Source organism: Benincasa hispida, chromosome 1, assembly GCF_009727055.1.
Source record: "Benincasa hispida cultivar B227 chromosome 1, ASM972705v1, whole genome shotgun sequence".
NCBI lineage: Eukaryota > Viridiplantae > Streptophyta > Magnoliopsida > Cucurbitales > Cucurbitaceae > Benincasa > Benincasa hispida.
The window spans coordinates 9,257,354-9,283,569 of NC_052349.1; the positions used below are offsets into that span (position 1 = coordinate 9,257,354).

Genomic DNA, 26,216 nt, shown 5'->3' on the forward strand with positions numbered 1-26,216 from the left:
ACAACAGTGGAACAGTTGCAAATTCAAAGGAACCACGAAGCCATAAAAAAGGGAAGCATATCGAATGGAAGTACCATCTCATCAGGGAGATTATACACAGAGGAGACGTAATCATCACCTAGATTGCTTCCCAAGAAAACTTAGCTGATTAATTTATGAAGGCCCTCTCGGCTAAAGTGTTCGAGGGTCACCTAGTAAGACTAGGTCTACGAGTTTTGTATCACTAGGGCAAGAGGAAGAATTTATGGGTATTGTAATGCCCTAGTTTATTGTATTTGTACATTTTATTCTCTCCATGTAAACTCAACATTGTATATATTTGTATATATTGATCCACTAGAGTTTTAGTCCAAGTGGAAGTATTGTTGGGTTTTATGTCCTAAAAACTCGCAGTTTGTAAAATGATAAGCATTTTCTATAATTAATATACTTATTATTGGATTCATAAATTGTATGAAAGTCTAAATCCAATAAACTAAGACCCATGACTGTTGCATGAGTACTTGAACTTTATGTGGAGACATAGAGTGGATCAGGTTCGAGTAAATAGTCAAAATGATCTATGGTACATGAATAAGGTTGGGTACCTTATTTTGGTAACACCATTGGTACGGCTGTAAAATGTTACATACGATGTGATCCTAATTCATACATGTTATGACATGAGGAGTAAGGGCGTCTTATTCAATGAGTTTGTATAAGATCGAACCAAGAAATAAACCACTCTTACTTTATAACGTTGTTTACTGTATAAGACTGACTATTTCACATAGATGACCTAGGTAACTTGATCTTAATCCTGAGCTAACTATGAACTCCAGTTTATTCAGGATTGCCCTTAGATTTGCATAGGTGAGGGTTGGCTCAACAGTGCCGGCTCAATAAGGCTCCTATTTCAGGGGCAAGATCTAATGATAACTTGTAAAAATTCAAGTTATTTATGCCACCTTATCTAGATATTGCGGCCAAAAATGAGTGATTATGCACCAATTGTATGAAAATTAACTTAGTTTGACAATAATTTCAAATATTTGCAATAAAGCCCACTAACGCCAAAAGATGGAGAATATGCCAAAATTTACTCTGTTTTGCAAGAAGACCCAAGTCACCACTTGCACCCGAGGCTCGTGAAAACTTCATCAATGCATCTCTATCATAATTACGCCCATCAAGCAATTTCGCATAAATAATTACTGAAGAAATGGCGCAATGCGATAGTCGATCCTGGTCTACACGTCAACCGCATGCGGTAATAAAAACAAACACCGCATGCGAATCGATGATCGAAGGATGCAAATGAGCAACGCAAGAGTGGGAAACTGAGACGCGTATACAATTAACGGTTATGCTGATTTGACGGTCTGATTTCGTAACAGAAGGAATAAAATCCCTCCATCTTCGGAATTTCCATAACAAAAAGTGGGGACCACTTGGCCGGAGTCAAAGGAATTTTTCCTATAAATACCCTAGAGGATTCAAAGAAAGATATGTTATTCGATACTGGGCGAAGTGCTACAAAACTTTAGAGAGAAAAAGGGCTAAACTGGGTGCTGAAAAGAAAGATTCGGGAAGAAGAAGAGATAAGGTTGAGAGGTGAATCTCCGATCCATCCTACCAAACACCTGAGCGAAGCCCTGTACAGAGGCACCTACTACTGGAAGAGCAAACCTGAGAGGGAAGCTCTCCCCTTCATCATTCCAACCAGATCCGGCAAGCAGTTTTCCATCGATCTGTGACCAAGACATTGGCACTCGATCGTATCTATTCTATCCTTTCTTTGTATTTCATGTCTTCTTCATCTATATTTTCATTCATCATGTATCAGACATTTAATAGAAATATTATTTATTTCGATTATTGTCATCTACCATATTCTGTCTTTCACCGTTCACCCATTATACGCTTTCTCCATAATGCTTTTTTATTCCTTCGATAAGTAATATAAATATCTAAGAACTTAATGTAAAATAAAGTTATGAAGTACGTTTAGCTAAGGCATGTTGGAAGGCATCTTCATCTGTGAGAGCAGAAGTGAAGATGTCATTCTGATATATCGAGAGAAGGTCAGGAGAGTGCGTTAACTAAAGCGAGTAGTACTTCTAGACATGGAAGCAACCTTGTGTTCATTACGTTAGTCTTTGTTCCACCGCAGACATGCGGGAGACGCGGTCGATCACCGAGAGGTGTACGTCAAGAGAAGAGCGGAACAGTATTTGTATATTTATTTTCTTTAAGAACTTGCGTTGTTTGTATACTTATCCTTCTTTTCTCATCTACTCATAAGACTTACTGTCGCAACCCATGCCTTGCACAACCTTCACAGCTCGCCCTGCTCCTATTATTTTGTACATAGAACCTATATCCCATACATCTAGCTTAGTTTTACTGTATTTTTATCGCATATTTACATTTCTTTTATTCTCTGTAATTACTTTCTGTACATTACTTTTACCCAAAATATTGTAAAAACCGGTCGCATAACACCATGAATATACCACGGTAACCGGTACCATTTTTCCCCGTGTTCGACCTCGAATCATACCAAGAAACTTGCAATGAAATTACACTTGGTTTCCTTGTAAGTAAACTTGTGACATCGTAGAGCATGCTACTTAATTATAACTAATATCGCATAATCAACAGTAGTATAGCATCTCATGAGCATCGAATTCTTATATGCATTAGCAATGCAACAAGTTTATGGCACCATTGCCGAGGAATAAATGGTCAACGATTTATTGTTTGAGTAGTTTTTGGTGTTTTGCAGGACAGATCTCATTGTACTGGTTGTTTAATGTGGAGAGCAGCCTAACGGTGTATGAGTTCTGGTGCTGAACCAAAATTTGTCGCGGACCCTGAGATCGAGTGAACCTTTCACACATGGATACGCCAAAACAGGAATAGGCGAAGAAGAGCGACGATGGAAAATAACAATGATGCGGTGCCTGAAGGTCAATGAGTGGTTCGACTGGCCCAGGATCCTGTATTCCTAGTGGCCGATCGTAACATCCCAATGAGGGACTATGCGGTGCCAAATCTATACGACTTTTCACTGGGAACTTCAAGGCCAACTATCGAGGAGAATGCCCAATTCGAGATTAAGCGGTCATGCTGCAAATGATCCAAAACGCAGGACAATTTGGGGGTTTTCAAGATGAATACCCGCATGCCCATCTGACCAGCTTTGTGGAAATGGCAACTTCTCACTCCCTGGCATCACTCTAGAAAACATCAAATTGTATTTGTTCCCTTACACCTTGAGGGACGAGGCAAAGAATGGGCCTATTCTCTGGAGCCCAACGAGATCACATCATGGGGACAGCTGATAGAGCAGTTTATGAAGAAGTTCTTCCTGCCAGCCATCAATGCAAGAAAACGGAAGAACGTGTTGAACTTTGAGCAAAAAGAAAATGAGACCCTGAGCACCGCCTGGGTGCGATTCCAAAGATTGGGGAAAAACTGCCCGCATATCGGGATCCCCGATGCGTTCTGATGGAAACTTTCTATAACGGCCTGAATAGAGCAACGCATGCTGTTGCTAATGCCTACGCTGCAGGAGGATTCATAGACAAAACCTACACCGAGGCCAAGGTTATCCTCAACCAAATCTCGCGGAACATGGATGATTGGATCGATGATGGGTATGAAGGACGAGGAAATGAGCGAAGGAAAAGTGACATAGCCATTGTCCTAGCTGAGATAGTGACTGCATTGGCCACTCAGATGGCCACAGTTACCTCCATCCTCCAATCAATGGCCATCAATCAAGGAGCCATTTCCCCACAATCAGCGCAACTTACTGCACCGACTCAAGTGGTCGTAATTGGTTGCATTAATTGCGGAGGGGCTCATCGGGCTGACAGTTATCCACTGAACCTGCAGCAGGTGTGTGCCATTCAGAATAATAATATCTTCAGCAACAACTACAATCCAGGGTGGAGGAGTCATCCTAACTTTGGCTGGGTTGCAATCCCAGCCAATGGGGGTCGATGAACCATCAGGGGAACAACAGGGGAAATCCTCCATTTCACCATCAGCAAGGGCAATCGAGACCGCAAAACAAGCAACCCTCATCATCATCAAATGCCTCAGGAGGATCGTTGGAGGCGCTACTGAAACAGTACATGGACAAGAACGATGCGGTGATGTAGGCCCAAGCATCCTCGATTCGGAATTTAAAGATCCAAGTGGACCAGCTGGCGTCAGAGCTTAGAAATCGCGCACCAGAAATGCTACCCAGCAACTCTGAAGCCCCAGGATCAACAGGAAAAGAGCAATGTTCGTGAAGACATTGGGCAGGTAAGCTTGACAGCCTGCGGAGATGTGGACTGCGATCATTCAAAGATAGTGCATAATTTTGGTCCATATCTCGTTATCATCCTTATTATGCTTAGCTAAAACTTTATGTTTTCTGAACCCTATATCTCTTTTTCTTCTGAGCATTTAATATGAACTTTGTCGTTTTGAATTTTATGCTCTATTATTCTAAGCATTTACTTCATTCTAGCATTTAACTTGTTTTGTCGTCAGTGTTGATCATTGATGTTTGAATGATTGAGTTTGAAGAAATTTATTAAAAAGAAGGAAAAGTGCAAATAGTAATAAATAGGGTAATAAATGTAAGAGCAAAAATGTTAATGGACGCATCCTAAACCAGTTAGGAACGTATTGCGATCACCTGATTCAACTATACTAAGTTAAGGGGTGTGTTGCGCTCGCAGATGACTTTTGCTCGTCCTCATTCGAATGCACTATGTCGAGGTATCCTCCAGAAATGCATCAATTAAGGGGTGTGTTGCGGGGACGTATGCGTTGTTGCCCGGCTTCAACAAAAATATAGTTGTGTTAGGGACGCGATGCGTTGTAATCAATTATGCATCCATTTGAATAAAATATTAAAGAAAATTGTTGATTGGTAAAGTGGAAGGAAGTCCAAATGATTCGTATCCCCGACCATTTAAGGCTTAGTAGATGAAAGGACATTCTTTTCTGTTAATTCCATAATTACGGGAGGTGGAACGACGCGCCTGGTGGACTGCCCAAGGTTAGGGGCCGCGCAAATCGCAGTGGGCCCTACCACGGCCCAACCTATAAATAGAACCATCCCCTTTGTTGGAATATCTTTACCTGCAACTCAAAGAAAACCCTAAGGCTTTTGCTCTCTCAGTCTCTCGGTACTCAAAACCCTAAAAACCCATAACCCTTTTCTTCACAAAATCGCTTCAATGGCCGACCAAGCTTCAAACCAAGCTGCCTCATCTTCCATCCCTGATCAAGCAGCCATGCGAGAGGCAGCATTCTTAGCTGTCAGTCGCCAGCTTGCCGTCTAAACCCGCTCTGCCCCACAACTCACCGGATGGTTCCGAAGAATCCATTGGCTGTCAAACCTTCTGTTTTCCAGACAGAAGGAAGCACTGAGAGTTTTCCAACTTCATCCGTCTCAACTGAAAGCGAGCGAAAGAAACGAGACGATAAGGAAGTGTTTGGAAACATTTTAAGCACTTTGAAGCAAGGAGAAGGTCTACCAAGGCAGGCGTTGTAAACCAGCCACTGCCTACGGAGGAGGAGACGGTGGTTGTGATGGAAGAAACTTTGAAGGATGGAGTAGTGGTGGTGGAAGAAGTAGTGGAAGAAGTGGTGGAAGAAGTGATGGAGGCAGTGGAGTTTGTGATCATTGAAGCAGTAGAGGCTGAAATCGTAATGGAAGAAGTCAGAGAAGTGGAAGTTGCGGTAATAACTCCGGAAGTTACGATGGAGGAGGTTGCAAAGGAAGTATTTCTAGAAGAGGCCTAGACAGAGGAGTTGAAGGCAGCAGGGGCCGAAAGAGAGAAGTTGAAGGCTGCAGGTATGGAGAAGGCAGTTGAAGCCGAGAAGGAAGATAAGAAGAAGAAAAGGAGTAGGGAGCATAAGGAAGGAAAGGCAGAGTCTTCGCATCATCGCAAGTCGAAGAAGAACAAAGATAAAAGAGATGGTGATGAAGATGAGAAAGCCAAAAAGAAGAGAAGAGTAGAGAAGGAAGGGAAGAAATTGCGCCAAAGGGAGAGAAGGTGCCTTAGAGAAGAAGAAAGAGCGAAGAAGAGGGCAGCAAGCCCTGGGAAGGATAGAGAGTCAACCTCCGTGAGGGAGGATCAGGGGGAAGGGCACAACCAATGGAACCACAGCAACCTGAAGCAACGCAAATGCATGCAGCGGATGAGGGTGAAAGAACATATGGAACCCCCTCTGATGCGGCGTCGCAGGGAGAATGTGTCGCGAGGGTCTGATATCAACTCTTAGCAACTAATTTTGGCACTGGAAGAGGAAGAAAAAAAAAGAAAATAAGAACAAAGAAAAGAAAATATGGAGCGTGGCAAGCTCATCATCGCAGAAGGGAATAAGAGAAGAAGAATTGAATTTGAAGAGATGAAGATAAACAATGAGCTTGCCCATTTGGAGGTGATCCAGAAATGCGAAGAGGATCAGCGCCTATTGCTGGCCTTTGAGCAATTTGAAGAAGAATTTATGAGAGAAGAGAAGGAAGAAAAAGAAGAAGAAAGAAGGAAGAAGGAAGAGGAGGATAAGATATTGAAAGAAGAGAAGAGGAGGAAGCGCGAAGCAAATACCAGGCGCTTGTATAAAAGCAAAGGCAAGGAACTTGCTGAGCGCGAGGAGGAAGAACGATGCAAGGAGCGGGAAAAGAGGAAAAGACAAGCAGCCCGCCTTGTGCAAGTGCAAAGCCAAGTGCCAACGACAGTGAGCCCACATCGGCCAGGAAACGATCAGTCAAGAGAAAAGAGAATGACGATATGCTGATCGAAATGGGTTTCTACCCTATGCCGAACCTACTACCTGATCTCATTACAAGCGTGATTGTTGAGCATGGGTGGGACGCCTTCTGTCAGTGCCCATCCATTATTATACCTCAGGTAGTGCGGGAATTCTATCGAGGTCGTCTACATGGAGACAGAGATGCAGTGACCTTCAGGGGAACGACTGTGCTCTTCAGCGCGAGAGAAATTAATGAACTATTTCAGATGAGGGTAAATCCTGATGCACTAGGGAACACAATCAATGAGGACCCCTCAGAAGAAATGATGAAAGATGCACTGAGGGTGCTAGCACAACTGGGACGAGATGGACGATCTCCCCAAAAGGCATCCGCACGCTGGAATCAAAGTCATTGTTGCCGAAGGGAAGGCTTTGGGTATATTTGGCCAAGAAGCGGCTGATCCCATCAACGCATGACAGAACAGTGTCAAGGGATCGGGTGATGGCCACATATTGCATTGCGCGCGGCATCCCCATTGACGTGGGCCGATTGGTCGCAGGGAAGATCAGAGCTTTGGTAGGACACATAAGGGGGCAATATTTCTTCCCATGGATAGTCTCGAGTTTATGCCTAAGCATGGGTGTAGGCATTGAAGACGAATCATGCCTGAAGTTCATGGCCTCATCAATACTAAGATTCTGAGGATGCTCCTCAAAGACTCCTCACACTGCCCGGAGTTTTCCAGCGAAAAGACCTACGATCGACCTGAATGCGCCGCAAGAGCCAAGACCCAAAAGGAGACGAGGAGAAGATAAAGGCAAAGAAAAGGTTCTTGACTCATCAGTGCAGGAACCTTCATTCGCAAGACCTCGTCCCTTGGTTATAAGATCACCAAGCCCTCCAAGCCCACCAGCGCAACCTCCCTCCCCTCTTCACGAGACTCTTAATCCTCTTCCCCTTATCCTCGACTCTCCCACTCAACCAGCAGCCCCAACTTCACCAATAACTCCCCTTCCACTTTCCATACATCCACCGCCGTAAGTTGATGACCCACACGATTTGGGCGAGGGCACATCTGCCCAACCTTAAAGCGGTGCTAGCGAGACTTTACAGGCACAACTAGCCCCCACCTCCTTAGCTGCTGAGTTAGCTAAGATGAGAAGCCTCTTTACCCAACAGCAAGACCTTGTCATTCAGCAGCATATCTTCTTCACTAACCGTTTTGAGGTCACAATGGAGTGCATCAATGAGATTCAGTGCAGTGTTGCAACTTCAAGAAAAGCACTCATCAATATTCAGCGCAACATGCACCGGATTTTTCAACACCAGCGCCAGATAGCGAAGCGTAATCAAGAGTACTTCAACTTCTTTATCGCTTGTTTGCATGGTCCGATGGTGCCTCCCCATTTAAGGCAGCACTTATTATTTGACAATGGCTCCACTGCAATGCCTCAGCATCCTCCACAAGATCCTCCGGCTCCACAGCCTTAGATTCTTTTTCTTTCCTCAATTATTTTGAATTTATTTGTTGCGATCATTCTTTCATTGTATTTTATTCTTTTAAAATTTTGTAACTTAACCAATTCTTTGACTCATGTACAGGAACTAAGTAACTTAGTTTGCGATCATTTTTATTTATTCGCAACCTTTGTTAATATTCAATACATTCAAAGTACATACTTCTCTCAACTTTTTGCCTTTTCCTCTCTCTTTATCTTCCTTTATTAATCTGTGCTTTATTTTACTCTTGTATTTTTACGATCTTCGTTGCGTTGCTATGAGGTCTTATATGTGAAACTTGGAAATATTTCTCATACTTAGTAGATTCTGATTAACACTTAGTTAACTCTTAGTTTAGCAGTACTTTACCTTTTACCTTTCAAAGTCCTGCTCAAACCTTCTTTTTGAAATTTTCTTCTAAGTGTTTGTCTAGTCTATCCAAACAACGCAATGAGAACCTTGCTCATCTTTAAATTTGGGGGTGGGGAAGGTCTGAGTAGATGAACGCAAAAATATGCAGTATTAAAAGAAAATGCGTCCTTTGTTTAGCATTTCATCTAAAAAAAAATTAAAAAAGAAGGCAAAACTCCAATGTCAATGCAAAGGAATTTCAAAATAATGTTCCCAACTTGATAAGAGTTTAGTTGTGAACGGAATCTGCTCATAGTTGGATGTTCGTATGATACCCGTAGGAGAAAGCCAAAACGTAGGTGAGTTACCAGGAACAACGCAGCATAGAAATAAAAAGAGAAAAAGAAAGTAAGGGACAACTCCTCTGAATCACATGAGTTAAGTTGAAACTGGCACACCACCATAGTTGGATGTTCACATGAAACCCATGGAGACAAGCCAAAACGAAGAGTGTAACCATGACCAACTGTCCCTAAATGAATAAATGACGCAAAAATTTTGCTCACAGCATATGGATATATCAAGTTGTTTTGACAAAGAAGAGATGAACATTCTACCTTGAGAACTAGAAAAGTATCTTTGAGCAGGATTTTGTTATGTAAAAGAATAAAGTAGAGCTTACTAAGAATTAGCAAGGATGGAAGGAAAATGCGATGTTCGGAAATGCGACTGAGGGTAACATTCGGAGCAACCAATATTTTCACAAAAATATAGGATAAGATTGGAGCATGATTTCTTTAGTAAAATATATGCTTGAGGACAAGTATAGATCTAAATTTGGGGGTGTGATAACTTGTAAAAATACAAGTTATTTATGCCACCTTATCAGATATTGCGGCCAAAAATGAATGATTATGCGCCAATTGTATGAAAATTAACTTAGTTTGACAATAATTTCAAATGTTTGCAATAAAGCCCACTAATGTCAAAAGATGGAGAATATGCCAAAATTTACTCTGTTTTGCAGGAAGACCCAAGTCACCACTTGCGCCCAAGGCTCGTGAAAACTTCATCAACGCATCTCTATCATAATTGTGCCCATCAAGCAATTTTGCATAAACAATTACTAAAGAAACGGCACAATGCGATAGTCGATCCCGGTCTACACGTCAACCGCGTGCGGTAATAAAAACAAACACTGCATGCGAATCGATGATCGAAGGATGCAAATGAGCAACACAAGAGTGGGAAATTGAGACGCGTGTACAACTAACGATTGTGCAGATTTGACAGTCTGATTTTGTAACAGAAGGAATAAAATCCCTCCAAATAACCTGCGAATGGTCGATTTGTTGATTATGGTTAAATCATGTGGACATAATATATCTACAGTGGGGAGATTGCAACTATGGGCTTTAGTGGAGTGACCCATTAGTTAACGAATGGGGATTAATCTAGTCTAATGAGTTTAGCCAATTAATCTCCGATCGTTGGAGCCCATGATCTGTAGGTCCGTGAGGTCCCCCTACTAGCTTGTAACGGACTAGCTCTAGAATAGCGTGATAAGTTAATTTGAAATCTTCAAAATAGAATTAAGGGAATTAGTAATTATATGAGATATAATTACGTATTTAGAGAATTAAACGGAATAGGAGAATTTATATTTAAATATGATTTAAATATATAAATATGGATGTGTTTAAAAATTAATTTAATATTTGATATTAAATTAATTAAGTTTTATTTAAAATTAATTTTATTGTTTAGTTTTAAAAAAATCAAAATAGATTTTAAAAATCAACTTTTGATTTTGAGATAAAATTGGAAATTAGAAAATCAAAACACAAAATGGAAAAGCTTGTTTTTCCATTATCCATATTTTTATTTGTTCACTCAAAAGCCATCTTCTTTGCCTTGCCTTACTCCAAGCATGAGCTACAACTCATGCAACTCTCCCCTTTGCATATTGATCTGCAATATATTGAAGAGTTTAGAGTGAAATTCGGGCATGCAATCAAGAGAGAATTTTAGAGAAAATTCGGGTTAAAGAAAGGGTTCTTCAACAAGATTGTTTCTGTGAGCTATTCTCCTTCATCCCTCGATTCAAACTTGTTTTGAGTCCCATTATTAAATCTAGAGCTCCAAGAGAGTAGTGAGGAAGATTTTGAGGTGGTCTGCAACAAGATTTGAAGAAGATTGCAACTGGAGAACAAGTTTTGAAGAAGTTCTACAAAAGGTATGTCTTGAAACTCACTTATTTTCTGCAAGAGCATGCTTTATATTTTGCCAAAATTAGTGAATTAGAGTGTTTAGATAATCCTTGTGCTTCCGCTGTTGCTGATACAATCCTACACACAATACTGAAAGTTTTTCCTAATGGCAAAGACAGACGGTTTCTTAGCCAAATTCTTTTTACTTAAAAACATATTACCAAGCTAGACATCTTCTATAGTAGACTCGAATGAGACGATTATGGTGTTTGCCATTAATTTTTTTATACGCTTCCTCTTGATACGGCTGACACAATGTTCACCACTTCTTGTACAATGCCCATCGTCAGTCGTCGGGTTACTATCAATAAAAAGGTTCTTTATCAACCCTTGATTCTACATTCATCATTGACTTTACCATATAATTAGCATTAACAACTGCCTCGAACATATCTATTTCTGCCACATTAACGTCGACATCATAATCCACAGACATGTCCACTTCAAACACAGAGTCACTGTTAACAGCATCCTCAGATAGGTCCACATATTCCATATTCAACAACCCATCCATATCATCTCCTAAATCTAACGGACATACATTATTGTTCAATAGACTTAATGATCGCACCTCATTGGAACCCATATTGTATTCAAAAATAAAAAGTTTGGATGCGAATGTTGGAACATTTTGAACTGTATATGACGGTACCGTACTCCTAGGTTTATGGACTACTACTGGTATCTTCGATACTAAAAGGGCCGCTTGAGACACATCGTCACCAGTTAAGAAAAAATGGAGATCTTCTTGATTATTGATCACAAAGGATATATTTGGCCTAACATTGTACAAACACCTTATAACCAATTCAAATTCAACAGAATTTATCCCACTAATTCTATATATTTTCCATAAAAACTCCTCATGCTTTATTCCGATGTCGACAATCAACCCTTTCAACTGACCCCCTTTGTATTTTTTCTCAACCTCCTTCCATTCACTCCAAAAAAAATAAATTTACGAGGCATCCTTGAAAAAATCATATACATATTCAAACAAACTTAATAAATTCAGTCAAAATCTTGGGGTATTGCATAATCTCGGTGCAACTATATAAATATTTCATTGGGATTTCAAACCCTACGCTAAATCTTGGGGGAATTATACTCCATCGTAGCCAAGATTATTGAATTTCCACTGAAAAAGCATAAAAAGCTACGAAAACATAGATTATTAGCGTCAACAGCATGTAAAAAACAACTACAACAAATTTACAAAAGATATTATCGCTACATTTACCTTCTTTTTCTTGAACATATGCAAAAAGATGAAACCTTAAGGTTTTGAGGACCGTCAAACATTACTAGGGGAAAATTTTGAACAACGTTGATAAGCAAGTCAACCATCTATTTCCTAAAAAAATGGATTATTATAATAATAATTTTATTTTTATATTACTAAGAACATATTCGTAAAATTATTTCCCGATCAATTAAATTTGATATTCAAAAGTTAAAACAATTAACACAATCTCGAACCTTAGAGAAGGTATGAGAAAAATCAATTCAACGAGATTTCAGGAAGCGTGCTATTTTTTAAATGAAGGGATTATTTTGGACAATTTCCCTTGTTTCTCCTATAATTTCATAGTGCAAATGTAATATACCATTTCTAAACCTTTGGACATCTTCTGGGCTCCTTCTTTTCATCTCCTTCTTCTTCTTCTTACAGGAGTATTCTGATTGGGATTGAAAACACCCATCTCGAATTCTCAATGACCTCGACGGCTGTTTACAGAATCGGGTTTCCAACCAAGTTCACAACGCCTGCAATTGGACTCAAAAAAATTTCGATTGTTTTCATCGATCTAAGTGATTCCGGTGTTGCGGGCGGATTTCCCTTTGATTTTTTGCCAGATTCCAACTCTGAAAACCGTTTCTCTCCAACACCAACATTGATGGAAGTTTACCGTCCCCTTCCTCTGTTCTACCTTGCAAGTGATCAATCTTCCCATTAATTTACTCGTCAGGAACTTGCCAGAGTTTTTCTCCATCTCTTCATCAACAATTTCATCGGTGAAATTCCTCAAATCGCTGAGAGGGGGACAGCATCCACCCGCAATGGACAAAAGATTTTGACAAAGGGCAACAAGTTGAACTTTTGGAACCTAAACGTCAGAAAAACGGTCATTTTTTAACCTTTATTTTAATATTTTAACATTTTTTAACTTTTTTAAATTAATTTGTGATTCATTTTCCAACCAATCAAAAGAGAATTAATATGTCATCAATACAATTAGCTTCTACGTCAACACTTCATAATCTAATAAGCATTTCGTTAACTTAAACTTAAGTCAGGGACCATTTAGGAATCGCAAATCTCACGGACCAAAAGTACATTTTGCCCTAAAATAATTATTACTTCAGCCTTTAGTTAATAATTAACTGAAAATCGTTCAAAGATACTACCCAATACAAATCTTAAGGGTAAACTTTTTTGTTTGAAAATTCAATGACCTAAATGCAACTAAACTTAAATTTTAAGAACCAAAATGTAATTTCCTAAAATTTAAAATGTTGAAAATTTAAATTGAATCCAATAAAAATAAAAATATTTAATAGACACAAATGTTCAAAAGAAAAAAAAATACAAAACAAAACATCCCCATTCTCTTCATCCAAATAGCTTCATAAGGCATTTTCTCCTTTATTTAAAATCCAAGATTTAAATTTTCACTCTTTGTATAGAAAAAAAATCATATATGATAGATTACAATCAAAAAGTAGTAACAATTAAGACCAATTAAAAGTGTATTTGGATTACATTTTGAAGTGTTTAATTTTAAAAAAAAATCATTTTAAAAGAAATTAGAGTGTTCGACAATCACTCAAAATAGATTTTTCAAGTATCAAAAGTGTAAATAAAAATAAGTTTCTTGAAAAACATTTTTCTCGTGAGTCAATTCAAACGGATCTTAAAGTAATTTTGTTAAGTTATACAAAAATGTGTCCTATATTTCAATCATACTCTTTTGTTAAAGTTATACAAAAACATTTTTCTCATTACTAATGCTCTAAAAAAACCCTCAACATTTAAAATGGTTAGAAATATACTCTTTTGTTAAATTTTTATTAAAAGAGCAAAAATGTGACGTGACAATGAATGGTAAAAACATAAGTAATTTCAATTAATTCTCTAAACTTTGGAAAATATACAAATTAGTAATGAATTGAAGTTATTTTCCAAAAATGGTCATATTCAATTCATATTCAACAATATTCATATTGGGTTTCCTTCCAATTCCAACCAAACAAGTGTTGGTTCTTGCCTTCAATTTCGCTAAGTTTTACTCTAGAAACCAGAATCGTGATCAATCTTCGTTTCTTCTTCATTCTTCATCCCTCTTTCATTCATAATTCAGATTCGATTTTCATTTCCATTTTCTTCTTTTTCCCCTTTCAAATCGCAAGCAATTTCTCCAGTTTTCTGCCTGCATTTTGTGTTTTTAGTGTTTTTTTTTTTTTTTTTTTTTGTAGGAGGGGATTTGTATTCATCTGATTCAAAATGGTGTTCGAGAATTGTGTGGTGCTTTAGGATTCAGGGGAATTTTTGTATGGTATGGAAACAGGACCTGCCAGTTCTAACGATTTATCGCCATTGCCCTTTGTTATGGAATGCCGATTTCGCTTGCAATCGGCATTCGATTCTTTTTGCATTGCCTCTGAAGCCTTTTCCGAGCATCGTCGTTTTCGAATTCCGATCTGGGTTCACCGACGACGATTGCTCTAATTTCTTAGACTAACCCGATTTGACTACTGCAAATTTTGTCCTTTTTTTTCCTTCTCGTCTTTTTTGTTTTTCTTTCAATCCTTCTCTTCCTGGTAGCGACATGCTTTTTCTATCGAAAATGAGTGCGTAGCTGATCCAATTAGTGCGTTATTTGGAAGTATGGAGTTTCCTTATACTGCTGCCGAGAAAGATCCTACTGGTCGCTACGTTCGGGTATAATACTGAATGCTGGGATTTATTTTAATTGCTTTTTATATTTGATTCATTCTATATTAGAATTTTACATCAGCTGAGTTTTTTGACTAATGGGTTACAAGTATTCTCCCTGCATTTTTCAATTTTCAACTTTGATGCACATGGCTATGTTCTTGGGATATTCTATTATTGAGTTATCTTAACATTAATTTGTCTCGAGATCGTCCCTGTTAGAATATTTTCCTCCCCAATTAAAATAAAAACAATACAATATATGCCTTGGAATGCAAGTTTTCACTTTAGGACAAAAGAAATGTATTTGTATTTTCTTTTGAATGGTTAAGTTTGTGCATTAAATCTTTTACTTCCATGGACAATGAGAACAAATCGTGTGGTTACTGGTTTGTCTTTTCTGGAAAGTTTTTCGAAGCGCATCCTGATAACCACTGGGTTGGATGTAGATTCAAAAATCTACTTGCTCTTAATAACCACTAGATACAAGTTCGAAGTACTTTTAATTATTTTTTCTCATACCTCCAACGGTGCAAAATTGTCAGCAACGTTGTGGCAAACTCTTCAAATAGTTTCTCCTGCTTCTGGTTTGCACCTTTGTTTCCTTCAGTTATTTATTTGAATTTATGTATTCATTTTTTTACCTCGTCTGTGAACAACAGTACGATGAAATCCTGGGAAGGGGCGCTTTCAAGACAGTGTATGGTTCTAAGACTTGATAACTCTCTTCTCTTACTGTTTTTTGAACGTCTTATGAAATGTATTTGCTTTAGTAGAGAAGAGTGTATGCAGGATTCTTTTGCTGGTTTCTAAGAATTTCTATTTTCTTTTCCCCCTCTATTTAGTTACAAGGCATTCGACGAAGTGGATGGGATTGAAGTTGCCTGGAACCAAGTTAAGATTGATGGTTTCTTGCAGTCACCTGAGGATTTAGAAAAGCTGTACTCCGAAGTACATCTACTTAAATCATTAAAACATGAGAATATTATCAAGTTCTACAATTCTTGGGTGGATGATAAGAAGAAAACAGTCAACATGATCACTGAGCTCTTCACATCTGGGAGTTTGAGGCAGTATGTTTTCAGTTTGAGGGTTATGAATTTAGTCTTTTTATGGTTCAGACACATTTTCTGTTTAGTTAATTGCTTGCCTTTTGGCTATCAGATACCGTAAAAAGCATAAACATGTTGATATGAAGGCCATAAAGAATTGGGCGCGACAGGTTCTCCGAGGGTTGGTCTATCTTCACAGTCATGATCCTCCCATTATTCATAGAGATTTGAAAGGTGATAACATTTTTATTAATGGAAATCATGGAGAAGTTAAAATTGGAGATCTTGGATTAGCAATCGTTATGCAGCAGCCTACCGCTCGAAGTGTAATTGGTATAGTAACAAATTAATGTATCACTTGTCTTAATTTAAATAAAAGACAAAATGGGAAATAAGTATTGAAATTCTTTTTTCTTTGTTCAAGGAACTCCTGAGTTCATGGCTCCTGAACTTTATGAAGAGGAGTACAATGAGCTTGTTGATGTCTATTCTTTTGGGATGTGCATGCTGGAGATGGTCACCTTTGAGTATCCATATTGTGAATGTAAAAATCCAGCTCAGATCTTTAGGAAAGTTACATCTGTAAGCGAAACAATCATCACTTCATTGTCATGCCAAACATTAACTGTCTTTTCTGACCATAATGTTAATACTGCTTTTGTCATAAATCAGGGTATTAAACCTGCTTCCCTTGCTAAGGTCAGTGATCCACAGACCATGGAGTTCATCAATAAATGTTTGGTTCCAGCGCATGAGAGGCTGTCTGCAAAAGAGCTTCTTAAAGATTCATTTCTTCAAGTTGAGAACCCAAAGGAATCGACGCGCAATCCCTTACAGCTACCTAACCAGGTTCTTAGATCATTAAATTTGCCAAAGAGTGGACCTATTTCCATGGACATTGACATTGACCATAAACAACATTCTTTAAGCACTCATGCTGAAAGTAATAATGGGAGTCCACGCTGTCCAGTCGTGGAATTCCAGACAATGAATAAGAACAACGAGTTCAGGTTACGTGGAAATAAGAATGACGACAACTCTGTGGCATTAACCATGCGTATTGCAGACTCGAATGGTAAGTTTTTTTAAACTCACCTTTTTCCCGTTTTCTATGTGACTGGTTTTTGTTCCTTTCTCATTATCAACATGAAATACATTTTGTAGTCTTGTAGTTAGTTGTTCTTGTAGTTTGTTGAGAACTCTTTCTGTGGGCTTGTTTTTCATATGCCCTTGTACAATCTTTTATTTTTTTTCAGTGAAAGATGGTTTTTTACCACCTAAAAAAACTACGGTTTAACTTGCAGGTCGAGTGAGGAATATACATTTTACATTTTATCTCGATTCTGATACTGCACTATCAGTGGCAGCTGAAATGGCTGAACAATTGGAGTTGATAAATCATGATGTGGATTTCATAGCTGAATTTATTGATTTTTTGATAACAAAGCTTATACCTGGTTGGAAGCCCTTGTCTGTTTATTCCTCAAATGTAGAATCGAATCTTTGCGACGGCCCTCCCATCCTTAAAAGTGACAAATCATCTATCGGATCTCCATGGGGTTCTATGTTTACTGGGATTCATGATGGGTTGGTCGAACAAGACATTTCCTCTGGGTTAGTGTGTAGTACTCAAAAGGATTGTCTGCAATCTGAGCGAGATGACTGGGCTGATGATGTTCCCGGTAGTAACATTTTTGATACTTGCCCATCTTCTCCCAGTTTGGCTAATCTTGAGGACTTGAATTCACATGCTTCATTTGCGTCGGAGTTACTGGTTGAAGATTGCTCTACCAAAAGTGCTAAGGTGTATGATTGTTCCAATATTGATGGAAGTTCAAAAGGCTCGAACTGGTCGATTGCGGAACTAGAGCCCCACGGTTCATCATATGTTGAAGACAAATTGCAAATAAATGTTAGTGACGTTGGAATGTTCACTCCCATGGATTACTTTCTGAAGAACTCGGTCGTGTCATTGCCTGCTCCAAGTGAAGCATCTCATGTGATAAGCTTGACGAGCAGTTGTTCTTCGTTATCCTTAGCGGACAAGGATCTCAATGCTGAACTCAAGATGGAAATCAATGCTATCGAGACACATTATCGGCAATTGTTTGACGAGCTATCTCGAATGAGAGAGGAGGCATTAGAGGCCACCAGAAAGAGATGGATTGCAAAGAAGAAACTGATTCATTGAGTGCACATATAACATTACCTCCATTTTTTTTCTGATTTTGTGTTGGTTTTCTCTTTTCGTTTTGTGACTCCTCTCTTGATGAAACATCAGAGAGGGATATCATGATACTGTAAAAGTTCGAATCTCTTTGCTGGGCACGTCTCGTTTTCTTAGAAGTCGCTGTCCCAAAAATGGGTTCTTTTTGTACTTCTGGAGTTGAACTCTGTGCAACACATTCTATAAAAAATGAACTGATTTTCACTCATTTCCTTTTTCCCAACTTCTAACCCTTCATTCAATGCATAACAGAAGAATTTTGATTCCAGAACAGCCTTTCACTGAAGAGTTAGGATTATTATTACAATTTATAATGATGGCCAGTAAGTTCTAAAACTTTAAAAATGTCTATTTGAGTTGTCCGGTTCTATTTTTCTGTCTGTTAAAGTCTCTAGACTTTAGAAGTATCAAAATTTCTTAAACTTTTGCCTGTGTTACTAAAGGGTTCCAACAATTCGTCATTTTTTAATCTTAGCAAATTCATTATCGTATGTTCAATTGTTTCGCAATTTCTAAAAAAGAAACTTTTAAAGTTAATGAATATAAAACTTATTTTCAAAAGTTGGAACAAATATCATTTGGGATTCCGAAAATAAATCTATACTAGAATCCCCTTGTTGAAACATAATTTTGGAAGCTTTGGGAGACTTAAGTTGGGGAGTAATCTGTAACTTAACCTAATATATACTAATATCTTTAGCAGAAAATCAAGTTTTAATTGATATGAAACCCATTAGGAACTTCCAATTATTCCAATTTTATCGCACGACCCATAATTTGATAGATAAGTTTAGTAGGGCAAATAACAGGGCTCATAGTCATTTATGCACTCGTATAAATTAGATGATTAGCTTAATCAGAAAATGTACCTTGCATATTCAAAACTAGATGAGCATTTTGGAAATAAAATAAATCAAAATAAAGGGACTACTTGTGAACCTTTTATCCACACATATCTAGCGGAAGTTGAAATGTCCCTTTCAAGAAGTTTAGTTTGGATTTAGAAGTAAGCAGAAAAGATATTATAAATACATATATAAATAAAAAGTTTAAACCTGTTTGATTTGATTTTAACAATATTTAAAAGCAACAAGTTCTAATTGAAAATCATATTTAAGAAGAGAACCCCTTTTCTTATTTTAGTGAAAATAATATAGTTAAGAAAATCCCTGAATGATCGGCACAATTGGCAAAAGTTGATGCTTTAAAAGGAAGGAACTAACTTTACATAGCTTTCTGAGTGTTGGTTTTGCTTTTGGGATTTGATATGGGAACGGCTTTACAGTTGCCACAATTGCAGAAATCAAATCTCAAGACATGATGATATTATTTCAAAAGGGTTTCAGGTGAGTGAGTGCCCCCATTGAAATTGAGTTTATTATTATTATTATTTGCTTAACAATCTGAGTGTAGTGGCGTTGTATAATGGAAAGAATGAATTAAGATGATGGTGGGTTTTGTTTGTTTGTTTGTTGTGTAGTCAGTGAGAGGAAGAGCGTTCTTTTTCTACGAAGCAAGGAATGTAAGAGAGGGAATTCAACAAGAGAAGATGTTATTAAGTGGAACATATATAGTTTGTGATTTGTTTTGTAGTGAGTGTGGACAAATCTTGGGTTGGAAATACATTAAGGCTTATAATGATTCACACAATTACAAACAAGGCAAAGTGGTTTTGGAGAAGTTCAAGATCACCAATGCTTCTTCCTAATTGCTTTCTTGTTTCATTCCTGATTTACTTTCTTCATTACTCCTCCCTTTTCCTCTTCTTCTATCACTTGCTTATATTGGTTTTTACAAGTCCTTCCAAACATTTTTCTCATCTGCTTGATTGTTGCATTCAGTTTACTTCCAAACTACATGAAGGCACATCGAGGGAATTCAACATGCAATACCCTCTTTGCGAACTATCCAATAACTTTATGAGTTTTAAAATTTTCTATTCTCGTCCCTATATAGCAGAAAAGCCAACTTTCAAGCAAGTTGAAACAACGATGAGAATATCAGAAGCTTATTTGCAATGGACACACCAACTTATAGGACCCATGAACAATTAAAGCTTCTAAATCATCATAACTTAAGTTATGATACGATGGTGAATCTTGGCCATTCATAAGCCTAAAACAAGGTAGGTAGGTGTCCATTCAATTCAATGCATATTAAGTAGGCAGGCCAGACTTGTCTGAGCACTGCTGCTGGAGGGCCATAAAAGTAGAGTCAGGGCCAAAAATCGCTTCGGAGGACATTTTTAAATGCTAATGTAAAAAACACTTGCGCTTGATGATCATTTGCAAAATGATGTGTACGAAAATGGAGTTTAAAAAGTATAAAGTCAAACATAAATGATTGAGTGAAGTATTTAGTAACAATTTATAAATATTTCAAAATCACTTGTAACATTAACATTAAGTCCAACCTGTTCTGACGTTGTAATTAAACAGGAATTAACATTTCAAACGCATAGAAGAAGCTGGATAGCCTTGAAAATTGTTGGATCAAAACCACTAAGTTCAAAACAGATAAACCGTGTTCTTTTAATCATCCCAAATCTACCAACAAATAGTCAATACGAGGGTTGTACAAGAACTTGTCACTATCTCTTAACACACTCCACAGACCTAAACCTAAGAATGTAACTACTGAAAATTCAACAATAGATTTCCCTTCAGGTTCTTGACCTCCGAATGGGTGAACGACTGTCAACAAAGGCATGAGGAAAACCCCGGTTAGCTTGAACTACAAGCTATGGTAACTCAAAATACAGGCTGTGCCGCCAACTATCAAAGAACAAAAATTACCTGCGAAATCTACCACCACCATATTCAGGGCTTCGGTTCCTACCATAATCAGGACTCCTGCGTCGTTCATAAGGCCCATTATACCTATCATAGGCAGGGCTACGAGCTCGTCCATAATCAGGACTTGGTCGACGGCGAAACACGGGACTAGGTGACCTCCGGTAGGGACTATCCCCTGGCCGCCCATAACCTGCTCTTCGAGGGCTTTCATCAAAAGGATCACCCCTCTCACCGTCATCCCTCAAAGCATATTCAACTGACACAACCCTGTCTAAAATTTTGCTGCAAAATTCCACAAGGCACAATACAATATTTCACGTCAATAAGAGAGACGAAAATAAACACACCAAATGAAGACCAAAGCACACAAGAGAATCAAAACTCAGCTTACCTCATGTGGGTACACTCAAGAGCTTTAGTTGCATCCTCCTGCGTTTCAAATTGTACAAATGCAAAGTTCCTTCTAATGCGAACGTTGAGCACCTTCCCGTAAGGTTCAAAGTGTCTTTCAATATCACGAACTCTAGTGCGAATTGGGTCAAAATTGATCACAAACAGGGTTTTTGTTGGCCTCTGATTTGCCATTGACTTGGACCCATCACGATGACGACCTCGTTCACCCTAACCCAACCAAACCAAAATTTAGAATAAAATGGCCTAACTTCAGAACATGAAATAAACCAGCTTCTATAATGTATAAACCCAAAAGGAAGGCAAGGAGGGACAGAAGAATGTAGTGAGAGAGGTCTACCCTAGCCCATTCCACAGACAATCTGCGTCTATCATAACCAAATGGCAAGTTATCAAGTCCCCTAATGGCATCTTCAGCATCCCTCTCATCTTCAAAGTAAACAAAGGCAAAACCTGCCAAATAATAACAATTAGATATACAAAACTGGTAAGCTGTTGAAGCATCATCCATTTAGCAGGTATTGTCACTCAGCCTTGTGATTTCTTTCCCTGGGATAAACTATAAAAAATACAACACCTGCAAATATGGGAGGACTGATGCACATATAGCGGTAGAGACGTTGCATGATGGACTAAGATGGTTGTCTACTAAAGGTTTTAATCCAAAATTTCAACTATCCTTCGCCTTTCACACAGCACGAGTTCAGAAATGGAAGGCATGGCATGACAGATTTCATTCAGCCACTATTATCATATGGAAGGCATGATCAGATTTCAGTGATGTCCTATGATCAGTGGTGATAGCTAGGCAAGGCATGAGATAAAGATCAATCCATTAACACGATTCTGATGAATTGCAACTTAATTGATGAGGCATGAGATAAAGATCAATCCATATTCTGGTGTATTGCAACTTAAGTGATGGTAGATGAATGACGAATGATTGATTGAAGAAAAATCAGGATGATGCTATCTGTAGGTGAAGAAGCTAAGCAGGCAAGCAGGAAGTTTCCTTCCAAATTAATTTTTATGCACAGATGGTGCCATGGTGGTGAGCCCAGATAGGAGCTTGGCTCATTTTCCTTAGAAGAAATTCCTGCGTCAAAAGAAACATCTTATATGGAGATTTTCCCCATAAAAATAGCAATTGTGCCTGCCATTAAGTTTTCATCAGAAAATGGACAATTGGATTTTATTCATAGCATAATAGCTATGCATCCATGTCACTGAACTGGATTTTATTATTTCTTTTTAAAAAATCAATTTTAAAAAACGAGATATTATCACTTCCACACTAAGTGTTAGTATCAGTGGAGCCAGCCTCTCACTAAAATACCATAATTTAGAAAACCCCTATACATGCCCAAAATCATTAATTGAAATATAATTTTGTAGGACTAAGGATGTAAGGCAAGGTGGGTGAGGGCCAAGGAAATTTTCCAGAAAACAAACAAAATTAAAAACTCATACCCAGAGTAAACAAGGTCAGTTAACAAGGAAAATGTAAGATGATCCGAATGATGAATCGAAATACAAAAAGTAGACATGTAACAAAAAAAATAATCCAAGCAAGGAAGCTTAAAAGTAGGAATTCTGCTAGCCAATACTAAGTAAAACCAACACCAAAATGCCATCCATCAATGCATACATAGACACTTGTGAGCCTACAAACTCAACACACTGTAAGAGGAGTGAGATTCTTTACGAACATCGAAGAATTCAAATTAAAACCTCCACCAATAATCCAAATGCACCATCCAATGCATATGAAGTCCAAAATGAACATGATCCTTTTTTATACATTTATTATCTTAGATGTCAAAAGTAGGTAACAAAATATACAGTTTCACATTGAACAAAAAGGAAATTAAGTAAGCATTGCAACCCACACTCTTTCCACCATTGACAATACAAAAAAAAAATAAAAAAAATAAAAAAATTAGAGCAATATTCAACATAATCAATTCGTTCGAAGCTGACCACAAAAAGGGATCCTTCGTACAATATAATCTGCCCAAGTTATGACCAATTTTATAACATGATCGTTAAAAACGGCATTGCTTACTATAACAAAGAACTTTCAATATACCAGATTTCATGTCGATCCGCTCAACTCTCCCATATTTGGCGAATAAGCGCTCCAGTTCAGATTGCCGGGTGTCATACCCAAAGTTCCCAACAAATATCGGCCTCATCGTTGCTACTAATAATCGCACTGCAGAGAATATTCAACCAAAACAAAGCGAAGCCAATGAGTTCGAAAATAAATCAAATGACAAGTGAAAAAAGATAATAGCTTCCTCCAAAAAAAATGATAAACAACTTCATCAACATGATTCAAGCTATTTTCGTTCCAATCAAACCATAAGCGAAACATGAGATTAGAGTGAGGAAAGCAAAAGGCGCAAACGGAACTAAGTTTCGGGGTTTGAGCAGAAACCAAAAATAAAACGACCAAGTAGCATATGAAAGAAACATAGAACAACATGGATCAATGATCAAAGGATTAAAGAGAACAAACCTCGCAGATTCTCGGATTCAAACAGAACAGAGAAACCCTAGGAGAGAGGAAGAGAAAGCCCTCACTTTTTACGAAGCCCTAGATAATAATGATGCAATTCGACTCTTTTTAAACAGCAAAAGAAGAGCGCTACTGTGGATGCTGTTCTTTTCAGACCGTCCGATTATCTGACTTTTCTATGGAAGACTTCCCCCAACCGAGATTTCACCGTTAGACTGCCAAAAGGGTCTTTTGGAGATTTAAATTCTTTAGAAGGATGAGATAGATTGGGCCTCAAGTGGAAGAAGGCCCAATTCTGAGTTCATTCAGTTGTTGATCCGTTATTTATCTCTCTTTTTTTTCTAGATAAAATATTGTTTATTTCTTTTTATCTCTAAATTGAAAATAAATCTTAAATGTTATTTACAAGGATGCTTTCAAATTTCTAATTTTCAGTCCTCGATTTTCGTTAACGTATTCCATATGAAAATTGAAAATTTGGGAGTAACTAAGATTGAAATAGTAATTTAACCTATATACCATTATAAAAAGTTTAGTAGAAAAATCAAGGTTAAATTATTGATATAAACGTTCAAAATATGTTGAATATAAATTATTATTAACTAAACTATGAACATATAATGTGTTAAATATTTTGTATAATTATTATTTTACAATATTACATGATTTATAATATATTAACTGTACATAATTTGATTGAGTTAAAATAATGAAATACTATATATATTAAAAATAAATAAATACAAATCTACTTTCAAAAAAACTTTGTTCTAAAATAAGAGATTTTCAACAATATTTCCATAAAAACAATGTCTTTTGGTGAGACCTCAATCTCTACCAAAGAAACCTCTTTTTTTGTTTAAAAGATTTGTCTGACTTGATAACTTTCAGAGCATTAGATTTCATCTCCATTTGCAGAATTTACATTTTAAAATTACACGTTTGCTATTTGATAAAATGAAAAGCTTAAAATGTTGGTGTGAGAATTTGCACTATTTGATTGAGTTCATCAAAATTACACGTTAGAATTATGTGAGGTTATGAACTATGAATGTACCTAATAACTTTAATCGAACAATTTTGTTTCAACAACAGAGTTCTGAGATCTTTGCAATGGTTCATATGAATTACAAACTTCATAGCCAACAAATTGTATTTACGCCATTAATCCGCCATGAACGAAGCTTCTGACCTTCACTTTCACAGCCCCACTCAGCCTCTGCACATTCTTCGCAATCCCAAACAACTCCTCTTCTTCCATCTTCTTGCTCGAAGAAACCATCACCACTTCCGTTCCGCAAAGCCCGTCATAAATCCTCTCGAATTCGCTCAACACCTCTGTCAAAATCCCCAATTTCTTCTTCTCAATCAGCATCTTCGTCAACTTCAACACCTGCCTCTCAAACCCTCCCTTCACTGCAATTTCCCTCACCAATCGCCCTTTCTCCTCCTCCCCAACCAACGGATCGTTCAAAATCCCTCCGATTCGCTTTCCTCTCAGCAGCTTCGAGAATCTCCCAACGTCCTTCGCCACCGAGTGAATCGCCCCGGTGGTCTGGGACGCGTCGACGAGTGCGGCGGCGTATCCTGCAGCGGGGCGGCGGTGGAGGAGGGGAGAAGAGGGGCGGCGGGGGGAGGAAAAGGGGAGGGAATTTAGGGTTTTGGGAGTGGAGACAAAAATTGGGGGTTTTGAGATTGAGTTGGATGTACGAGAAGGGGAGCGATGAGGGAGATGAGCGGTGGGATTCTTGAGGTGAAGAAGGTCGCGCGATGAAGTTAGAGTTGATGGAACTCTGAGAGTTGAAACAGAGGTTGTTGTTAAAGTATCCATGGAAGATGAACAGAGAGAGGATTGGAAAGGGAAGTGTTTAGGGATTGGATTTATGTGGAACTAAATTGCCATTGAAGATAAGGAGAAATTCTTAGCCACTCATTTTGGGAATGGAATTTCGGAAAGACCCATTGATTCTATTTCTTCTTCTTCTTCTTCTTCTTCTTCTTCTTCTGGTAGCCATTGTTGTCAATGGCGTTCTTGTTAAACTCTGTTCCTTCCTTGCTTCAGATGAAGATCCATTTTTGTGGGGAAGGAAAGAGGAAGAAATGGGGATTCGCGAATCAATGATATTGGAAGCGTTACAATAACTTTTTAGTCATGATTTTGAGTTTCATGTTTTTCTAATTGTAGAATTTTTTGTTTGAAAAAAAATATATCAGAAATGATTAATTTTAATATTTATTAAAAATATAGAGGGTAAAATTTGACTTTTATTAAAATGGAACAAAACTCGAAATATATTAATTAAAATGATGTTATGACATATTAGAAACGAAACAAAAACCACCTTAATGGTGGGAGAATTAAACATGTGATCCCGAAATCAATAAGAATTATATACATGTTACC

General features: G+C 37.9%; 3 protein-coding genes across 6 annotated transcripts; 1 reads left to right on the forward strand and 2 right to left on the reverse strand.

Annotated features, from left to right (window-relative positions):
• Window positions 1-14,057: 14,057 nt before the first annotated feature.
• On the forward strand, window positions 14,058-18,286 carry LOC120082124 (probable serine/threonine-protein kinase WNK7). 2 transcript variants are annotated; one of them, XM_039037397.1, is made up of 7 exons: window positions 14,058-14,812; window positions 15,469-15,506; window positions 15,652-15,879; window positions 15,971-16,191; window positions 16,283-16,440; window positions 16,531-16,933; window positions 17,163-18,286. In XM_039037397.1, the coding sequence occupies exons 1-7, from the start codon at window positions 14,759-14,761 to the stop codon at window positions 18,047-18,049; spliced, it is 1,989 nt and encodes a 662-aa protein (XP_038893325.1). In that variant the 5' UTR covers window positions 14,058-14,758; the 3' UTR covers window positions 18,050-18,286. The 2 variants fall into 2 exon arrangements, with proteins under 2 accessions (XP_038893325.1, XP_038893403.1); XM_039037475.1 differs by lacking the exon at window positions 15,469-15,506.
• A 2,240-nt stretch (window positions 18,287-20,526) lies between these two features.
• LOC120082264 (serine/arginine-rich splicing factor RS31) lies at window positions 20,527-23,970 on the reverse strand. 3 transcript variants are annotated; one of them, XM_039037550.1, is made up of 6 exons: window positions 23,813-23,970; window positions 23,381-23,506; window positions 21,632-21,744; window positions 21,272-21,501; window positions 20,881-21,162; window positions 20,527-20,778 (listed from the first exon to the last, which is right to left on the reverse strand). In XM_039037550.1, exons 2-6 carry the CDS (start codon window positions 23,484-23,486, stop codon window positions 20,748-20,750), a joined length of 762 nt encoding a protein of 253 aa, XP_038893478.1. In that variant the 5' UTR covers window positions 23,487-23,506; window positions 23,813-23,970; the 3' UTR covers window positions 20,527-20,747. The 3 variants fall into 3 exon arrangements, with proteins under 3 accessions (XP_038893478.1, XP_038893575.1, XP_038893498.1); XM_039037647.1 differs by lacking the exon at window positions 23,813-23,970 and adding an exon at window positions 21,869-22,387 and having other exon boundaries at window positions 23,381-23,512; XM_039037570.1 differs by lacking the exon at window positions 23,813-23,970 and having other exon boundaries at window positions 21,632-22,387; window positions 23,381-23,512.
• An 816-nt stretch (window positions 23,971-24,786) lies between these two features.
• Window positions 24,787-25,917, reverse strand: LOC120067617 (ATP synthase delta chain, chloroplastic-like). Its single transcript, XM_039019176.1, has one exon. It carries the CDS (start codon window positions 25,641-25,643, stop codon window positions 24,969-24,971), a length of 675 nt encoding a protein of 224 aa, XP_038875104.1. The 5' UTR covers window positions 25,644-25,917; the 3' UTR covers window positions 24,787-24,968.
• Between the last annotated feature and the right edge of the window lie 299 nt (window positions 25,918-26,216).

Excerpts from the sequence above, each read along its gene's own strand:
- LOC120082124 (XM_039037397.1), top strand. The coding sequence starts at position 14,759 with ATGGAGTTTCCTTATACTGCTGCCGAGAAAGATCCTACTGGTCGCTAC. Across the intron at positions 15,880-15,970 it reads ACATCTGGGAGTTTGAGGCA|ATACCGTAAAAAGCATAAAC; the intron begins GTATGTTTTCAG and ends TTTGGCTATCAG. Across the intron at positions 16,441-16,530 it reads TCTTTAGGAAAGTTACATCT|GGTATTAAACCTGCTTCCCT; the intron begins GTAAGCGAAACA and ends GTCATAAATCAG.
- LOC120067617 (XM_039019176.1), bottom strand. The coding sequence starts at position 25,643 with ATGGATACTTTAACAACAACCTCTGTTTCAACTCTCAGAGTTCCATCA.
- LOC120082264 (XM_039037550.1), bottom strand. The coding sequence starts at position 23,486 with ATGAGGCCGATATTTGTTGGGAACTTTGGGTATGACACCCGGCAATCT. Across the intron at positions 21,502-21,631 it reads TGTCTGTGGAATGGGCTAGG|GGTGAACGAGGTCGTCATCG; the intron begins GTAGACCTCTCT and ends TGGTTGGGTTAG. Across the intron at positions 21,163-21,271 it reads CTTGAGTGTACCCACATGAG|CAAAATTTTAGACAGGGTTG; the intron begins GTAAGCTGAGTT and ends GGAATTTTGCAG.